The 8,707-nt window shown below is 35.9% G+C and overlaps 1 protein-coding gene across 2 annotated transcripts; it reads left to right on the top strand.

The window, feature by feature from the left end:
* The first annotated feature begins 6,701 nt into the window (after window positions 1–6,701).
* Window positions 6,702–8,017, top strand: LOC114716689 (glutathione S-transferase TCHQD-like). 2 transcript variants are annotated; one of them, XM_028901730.1, is made up of 3 exons: window positions 6,755–6,836; window positions 6,901–7,003; window positions 7,363–8,017. In XM_028901730.1, exons 2-3 carry the CDS (start codon window positions 6,930–6,932, stop codon window positions 7,955–7,957), a joined length of 669 nt encoding a protein of 222 aa, XP_028757563.1. In that variant the 5' UTR covers window positions 6,755–6,836; window positions 6,901–6,929; the 3' UTR covers window positions 7,958–8,017. The 2 variants fall into 2 exon arrangements, with proteins under 2 accessions (XP_028757562.1, XP_028757563.1); XM_028901729.1 differs by having other exon boundaries at window positions 6,702–7,003.
* Window positions 8,018–8,707: the final 690 nt, after the last annotated feature.

Raw genomic sequence — 8,707 nt, 5'->3', positions numbered from 1 at the left:
ATAGATAGGAGAAGAGGAATCCATGGGGCGAGAGGTTAGACGGGACAAAGGGTGAAAATATAATGGGAAGGTACGTTATAACGTGCCTGTGGTTGAGGAGTGCGCGAAGGAAATAAGCTCCCCATGTGAGCCAACATGACCATCTCCCACTCGCCGAATAATTGAAGACATTTCACTTTCTTGCTTGTTTTCCTCATCATTTCATTTTCAAGCCCTCATGAAAATCTCCCCCCATCTCCTCTGCTGGATCATGTCTTTGATTTTCCCCTGTCACATCAACCGCCCACCGCCCCCCCCCCCCAACTCTTCATTATTTTACTCTGTCCTGCCCTGAGGGGAGCTTAAGATCTGACACATACACGCAGTTTCTAATTTTGTTTCGACCCTTTCAAATAAAATGGCAATATGCAACTTCTGAATTTTATTAATAAGTTGGCAGATTTTTCGAATAAATACCATGCATATTTGTTACCCACTACACGACTTTACCATCAACTGGCTCAGCGGCTGCTTCATTCTTTTTCATCGATCCCTTGAAAACAACTGCTCAGTGCGTGTGGATTATAACTCACCGTCTTTTTTCCTTTGCTTTTTACCCGCTTTTTAAAAGCTGAAGTTTCATACACGACTCTGAACTGTGACCATATGGGAGTACCTTCTTTTAGGTGCGTGTGACCCATCATAAACAGATATATCTATCTCCCTTTTTCCAAAGTAGACGTGTACGCCACTGGGTGGACAGCCAATGAAGGCCTCTTAAATTTGTGCTCCCTCTCTTTATGTTTTGCACTCAAATATGCAATTACAAGCACCATTTTGGATTCAGAGAACACACCCACTGCTTAGCAAGCATTCGACCCCAATAGCAAGGTTCAGTCCTTTCACCTTCCCTTCCCCATACATGAGACCATAAAATAATGTGTTTTGTGTGACGTCGTTAATATTATCAATTAATAATCAGTTCATAAACTCAGTAAATTATAATGGATTTAGTGCTCTTTATTGAAGTTCACGGTGAGCACTTGTACTTTATCATTAATTACTATCTATGTAATGATAGTATAAAATAATGTGCTTGGTGTGACATCATTGTTCATTAATATTATCAATTGCTAATATTACTTACCCGGGGCAGGGCTGATCAAGAGATGCTGAAATAGTGGCTTGAAACATGGGTTGGGCAGGGCTTACATAGCCGCCCCTAAAACCAAAGAACAAGTTACAGAAGGAGACGTGTGGACGAAACAAAAGAATCGAATGGATGACTAGCATATGGATGGCAGTTGCGTTACGTGCGTGTGACGATTATTATCCTGACTTTGTGACCCTTTCTTTCCTTGCATTGCCATAATCCGTGGCCGTTAAATTGGGGTTTGGCATCTCAAAACGACACATTACCCAAAAGCCAAGCCATTATATATTTATAGTCAAGCACTCAAGTAGCTAGCGATATATAATCCCAAACCGGACACATTGCCCCCTCCCAAACTTAAAACCCCACCTTGTCATTTGTTTATTCGTTTATTCAAACTAACTCCACGTTGAAACTTCGCCTGTCAGCTGGTGGTTGGACAATCATCAAGAAAGCTAAGCCAGTCTCCACCTGCATTGCCTGGATTGGGTTTCAAGGGCAATCTTTGCAGAAATTCATCTGGAAAAATGTTCCTAATACAGACACTAATAACTTCTAGATTTCATGCTTCAGAGCTGGACTTTTATGGATCATTAATTCTTCTCTACTGACGAGGCACGGAATCTTCCACTGCAAGTTTTTTGTTTAAAGACTTTTTTCATCCAAGAACTTTTAGGGAATTCCTCAGCTATTTCTAGGGATATTATGCTTCTTTTTAGGAATTTTAGTACTGTTAATTTCTTTACTGCACAAGATACTTGTCCTATCAATTCTTCCCACTTCTTATTTTGCCCGGTCTCTTCTGGTTGGATATATTAAAACTATCTTTTTTAATGCATTTTGACCTCACTGTAAAAAAAAAAAGCCTGTCAGCTGGTGGGCTTGCTTTATTAGAGGATAAGACAGTTAATCTTTTGCCATTTTGTAATCTGCCTATGATAAAATAACCTCACTCATCATCTTCACATTCATCATCTCTGTTCATCTCTCCTGTACTATTTCATCAGTACTCCAAAGTCTTCACTTGTTCGACAACTCTCAGTATTAAGCGGAGGGAAACATGATCTGGAATATCCTCCTATTAATGCGTTCTCGTCAAGCAAAATGCAAGTGAATGGACTATGGAAGATCGACAAATATATTTTGATAATTAATGCACAAGATCCCATCAATCTATCTTTGCTTAAGAAGGAACCAGAGAGGTGAAGGTTCCCAGTGTATGAGACGACTAACTAAGAACCTTCCGTACTACCGTCAATACCTTGTTTCTCGTGAGCATTTATGGTATATATTGTCAAGAACCCCTCATAACTTAGACCGCGATGCATTTTTTAAATATCATTTGCTCTCAATGAAGACTGGCTAGGGTCAAAAAGTAGTTAGAGATATGATACTTGTAGCGAACACTCCGTGGAGGTGAAGTGGGAATGGAATGCAGATGCAAACTGTTAAAAATTTCTAAAAATTAGGTTTTAAACAAACAAGGCATGATAAGAAATGCGCAAATTGAAATGTCGCTGGCGTTAATTAATTTATGGTAGAATGAAGTCCAGAAAATGGAGCCTATAATACAGAAGACTTAATGGGTGGAGCAATTAGCAAACGTGACTGATCAAATGTGGTCCATTAAGAGTACCTATTTAATAAGTTAGGTGGAGGTCACATTTTATGTGGAAGGCAGAAGGCTATGCCTCACCAGTTTCGTTAATCTCTCACTCCCTTCCCTTCCATGTTGATGTGTTGGGCATTTTCAGACCTACTACTCCTTTTACCTAACTTAGCTTCCACCATATATCACTCTCCTCTTTTCTGTCTTGATATTCACATCACTTTTTCAATTAGAGGGGCAGATACTATTAATATATACTGAGATTACAAGTAAAATCAAACCCACAACCTTCTTCTTTATTAACGAGATGATTAAGATACGGTTTTTTCCCTGGAGGTAGAGAGGGGAGGTTTTGATTCATTTATTAGAGTTGGTTATTGTACCAATTTAGATATCAAAATTTTATGGTCCAGACCGTGATGCAAGATAGCGATGTTCGTAGCACGACTTCAATTGGATAAAAGAGTTGATTAACAGATGAGGTTTTATTTTCTGTTAGTAGAATAAGGGCATCAAATGTGAAATCGGCCTTTAATTTAATTTCCCAACTAAGGGGTAGCCATCCTGTCTGAGATACTTTCAGCTGTGATGTGTGAGTGTGTGTAAACGCAATACAAATAAATAATCATTAAATTTTTTCTAAAATTAAAAATCAAAACTCAACTGCAATTTTAACTATATAAATTATTACATCCGGTCCTTAATATAATATCTTGTTTGACTTTATTTTAGTTCTAAATATAAGACCCCAGTCTACTTTGTTATCATATTTATACATTTTTTCAAGGTAATCCTTCTAACAATAGTAATTCTAACTAATACACTTGATTAGCAAAGATATTTTAGGAAAAACAACAGCTATTTATTACAAATAACTAACTTAACTTTTTTTTAATCTCCTTAAATTAGTCAACTAGTTCTTATAATTAGGACCGGAGGTAGTGCATGACTCTGAGTGAAAAATAAATATTATTGAAAATTAATAATAAGCAATGATTATTTGAAATCATTTCATATTTAATTTACATCGTTCTTCCAAACACATATAGTGGTTGCCTTTCATTCGGGCTTCGGGTCTACTTCTGTTTTCTGTGATGGGAAATATGTGGGCTTCTTCAAGCCCACTATGGCCCACAAAGGAAATAGTTCCTCTTCCCAACGAGCATTGTTAGCGGGTCCGCTCATATTTTGTATAACGTCGATATGTGGGCTTCTTAAGAGCCCACTAGAAAAGCAAATATAATATGTTTTTTTTAAAACATTATAATCATTTTTTTAATATCTTTCTTTATCTTCTACTTGAGTATAGTTGAAAAAAATATTTATAAAGATAATTTAAAAAAATTAATAAATATGAAAAATAAATCTTATATTTAAAACTAAAATCAATTTAATAATTAAATCATTAGTATAAATTGGGATCTCTCCCTGGTCTTCTCATGAGGATCTCGTCGTTGGGGACTCTAGTCATAGGCCCACGACAACAGGCTACGGCGTGAATTGAAATGATCGACATTCGACGTGGACAAGGAAGATAATTTATGGTCGAGTCTTAATCAGTCCAAGTCATCATCAACTGATCATTCCGTATAAAAATGCAATTTAAATGTAAATATACTAAAAGAGACTTCCGCTGGCCTTTCAAGAAGTGCTCAACAATCAATAGCATATACTCCTCCGATTCTTATTATAAGACTCAATTTGACTTTTTATTTGGTCCTAATTATAAGACCCAATTCATTTTGTCTCTTATATTTATGCATTTTTTCCCAGATAATCCTTCTAATAATGATAGTTTTAGCCAATATACTTAATTAGCAAGGATATTAGGAATGACAACACTATATTTATTATAAAACCAATTTAACTTATTTCCTTAATCTCCTCAAATAAATCAATTGAGTCTTATAATTAGGACCGGAGGAGTACAAGCAAAGAAGCAGCTTGGCCAGTATCAGTGAAGACTGCTGGGGAGTCAAAGGATGACGTAGTAAGTCTATGATAAAAATAAATGATAACGCATTCTCAAGTGAAAATATTAATTTTGATTTTAAATATAAAATTTTAATTTATTTTATCTCTTAAATTTATAATTATATGTACAAGATTCACTTTAGCGTAACTTATGTTTAGCATCGAGAGAGAATATATTGTTAGATGTTTACATGACAAGCATAAACAGTGATTTTAAAAAAATATTTTTTAAAAAATTAATTATAATTAATTTCATAAATAAATCAGGATTAATATAATTTTTAATTTTAAATAATTAAATTTGTTTTCATTTTGATATTAGTTTCTTAAGTTTTAAACTATGTGTTTATCCTTCAAATTTTTTTATTTAAAATATTAGTCTTTATCATTTAATAAAAATTTGAACTATTTTGTTTTTCAAAAGACTAAAACTTATGATTTAAAATTTAAGAGATTAAAATCAAAATAAATATAAACTTCATGTTAATAAATATACTAAGGAAATCCTAAATAAAAAACATAAATTGTAAGTTTATGATACTACGTTTGTTCAACGTGTGTACTAAGGTAGAGCGAGTGTCTTTACGCGTTTACGAGTTGCAGTTGGGTGTATGGAATCTTCTCTCTCGCTGTCACAAATTGTTGCGTTCTGGTTTGTGCTTCCTCTCTCCTCTCTTGCACTCTCAGCCTCTCTGGTCACCGTTCGCCTTACTTCGCTTTCGTTGTTACTTTTTCGCGAGCGCCTCTTTTTTTTATTTTGGCTCCCAAAGCCCTTCCGCTAGCATCCTTGCTCAACTATTTCCTCGGTATTTCTCTCGTGTCTGTTCCGAGTTCTTCTTACTTCCTCGTTGATTCCCTCCGTTCCCTGGTTCGTTTTGATTTGTGAACTTGCTTGGCATGCTTTTCACTCTTAATATTGTGTGCTTTTGTTGTTTTTGCCCAAGGCTATCTATTTTCATTTCTTCCTGATCGTGTTTTGGCTGGTTTAGAAGTTTTTACAGCAATTGACTGTTTTCCGCGTAATCAAGTGAATTGATTTTTTTTTTTTTTGTGGAAATTATTTCGACTGCTTGGAAGTGGTATTGTGCTGTTATTGTAACTCGTTTAAATAAAATTATATCCTATTCATCAAGTTACGCATGTTCTTTCTTTGCTGGATTAATTCCTTATCGATCATCAAATTATAGTTGGTTGATTCACTTAATCGTCATCTGTGCCTGAATGAAGCCTTCTTGTTCCCTGAATCCTAATGAGCACAGATATAGTAATCTCTATCTTACATGCGCCGGAGAAATTTTTGGTGACTTTCTTATTTACATAGTTGTAGCTTGATAGACAAAGGGGAAAAAGATCTTAAAAGATATGTTTCCTCCCACCTAAAATACTAAGTTGAGGTTTTTGGGTGAGAGAGTTATTAGTATTGCAGTCTTCGGTTTGCTTTTTCTCGTATTGACTTTAGTTTTGACTTGACTTGGAGGCTTTCATCACCTGTTAGCTAGCTATTGGTATCAGTATTTTCTTTTTAAAATTAATTTTCGCCCTGACTGGAATTTGAACACCGGAAAATGACCAAAAAAAAAAAAGCTGGAAAAAAATGCTAAATAAGGAATGTCAACAAAAAAATTGTTGTTTTGTCAACACTAAATAAAGTATCGTTACAAAAGTTTATTTGGAATTTAGTAATTTTCAACTTCTTTTTTTGTCATTCTCTTTTTTAACACAGACCCTCTGCCCTGGAGCAAGTGATATTGAGCTAAGCTGATTGGTTTCTACACCAAATGATGTATATTTACCGTGACTAGAGAAAGCTACTTATTTATTTTATTCTATTTTTGGCCTACGTCTCGTCCCGTTTAATCTGATGCTGTTTAGTTCTCTGGCTTGTGCTGTAATTCATAAACTTCTGTGGAAGAAATTGAGTTGTCATATATAATGGTTCTTTATAATAATTTGGAGTGTTTTCCTTTTCAGATAAGACTACAATGTGCTATCTCTATGCTTTCTGTGTGATCTTGGGAGTTGGTGCACCTTCGCTTAAGATTTAGCAGTACATGCAACATTCTTAGAGCTGACAACAGAATGCATTTATATCATCATCCTTTTGATTTGAACAGCCAGAAGGTGAGGCTTGCATTGGAAGAGAAAGGCATTGATTATACGTCTCACCATGTCAATCCCATTACAGGCAAGAATTTGGATGCCGCATTCTTCGACATGAATCCTAGTGGCAAGCTGCCTGTTTTCCAAAATGGTTCCCACATCCTTTACGACACTATTGATATAATCCAGTATGCCCTTTCTTCTCGCTTTAACATATATTCTTTTATCCTTGACTTGAACAGATTTATATAAAGAAGGATTGAACTTTTTTAAGAGCTGTTTGGGATCTAAAATTCTAGATGAAAATAAGTTAAAACTTTATTGCTAACGGATACCCGCTCTCCACATATTCATTCATCTAGACTCTCCAAAACCTTTACCTCGAGGCAGTATCCACTCAAGGTGGTGGACAAATTTTAATCATTTCTTCATAAAATTTAATCATTGAGTCCTTTGTTCACCTTGGTTGAATAAGACATTGAATTTGCATTTGCTTATAAATGCATTTATAATAAGCAAAGGGTTTAAAATGCCGTTGGGTTTTCAGGTACATAGAAAGAATTGCTAAGGTATCCTCTGGCGCTGAGGGCATCAGTATTAGTGGCAGGGAAGTTGTTGAATGGATGAGAAAGATACAAGAGTGGGATCCCAAGTTTTTCACACTCTCCCATATACCAGATAAATATCGCACTTATACCTCCAAGTTTATAAGGCGGGTGGTGATTGCTCGAATGTCTGAATCCCCCGAGCTAGCTGGAGCTTACCACAGGAAGTTGAAAGAAGCTTATCAGACGGAAGAAAAATTAAAAGACCCTGATGTGTTGAGGAGGAGCAAGGAGCACTTGGTTATCCTTCTTGATGAAGTGGAGAAGCAGCTTAGTGAAACGCCTTATTTAGCAGGTCAAGATTTCACTATGGCCGATGTGATGCTCATCCCTGTGTTGGCTCGTCTGGTGCTTTTGGATTTAGAACATGAGTACATAGCTGACAGACCAAACACTGCTGAGTACTGGCTGTTGGTTCAGCAGAGGCCTAGCTATAAAAACGTGATTGGCAAGTATTTTGATGGTTGGAGAAAGCATAAAATGTTATTGAAAACGTGGTGCTGTGTTCGGATTAGAAGCTTGCTAAAGAAATACTAGTGAAGTACATATGCATGGCTCGGTTGGCTGAATAAATGAATAGCCTTTTGTATTTTTTTTTTCCAGAAAAAGGAGTATTCATAATATACCTTCTTTTTTGTGCCTCAGCCATACGTGAAGGTCACTTGTCTACCTTAGGCATGGAAAAGGTTAGTAGTGTTTTCTTCCTTTTTTGGAATTTGTTCGAGAGTGAGAGGAGGGAGGAATTAAAGGATTTGTGGTCTGGCTAAGGCCAAGTGATTGCCGTTATACGTGAACAGAGAATAAGATAAAGCAAACTTTTGTATTTGTAATCAGATAACTATTTCCTTTCCCTGATCTGTTCGTCTCATGTTTGCTGATAATTCAAGCTCGCCTTTTCTCAAGGCACCTATTTCTTGTGTGGACAACAAATTTCACGTTTTCTTCTTGATGATCAGGAGCCATTATCAACCATACCTTGTATCGGTAATCCTTCTTCCATGATGAATTTTTTTTTTTCCTGCTGGAACTTCCATGATGAATTATACTTAAAACATTACGGTATCCAAGTTCATGGTGTGTGCGATAAATAATTAATTTTCTTCTTGATTGCTCGAACTCATTAGCTTTTCAAAAGCTACACTTCATTAACTCTTGATGGCTCTGTTCGCACTCCTAGGAGAGAATTTATTGCTCCATTAACAGAATAGCAAGGATTTTTTCTTTTTTAAATGCTGGAATCGTATGATAGGAAGCTTGCTACATATATATGCATGTTCAATTCTTGCT

The sequence above is a fragment of the Neltuma alba genome, unplaced genomic scaffold (genome assembly GCF_004799145.2).
Source record: "Neltuma alba isolate B1F8T4 unplaced genomic scaffold, ASM479914v2 tig00011685_pilon, whole genome shotgun sequence".
Classification (NCBI taxonomy): domain Eukaryota; kingdom Viridiplantae; phylum Streptophyta; class Magnoliopsida; order Fabales; family Fabaceae; genus Neltuma; species Neltuma alba.
Note: the sequence above shows the minus strand (reverse complement) of the source record. Positions and strands in the feature narration are given on the sequence as shown.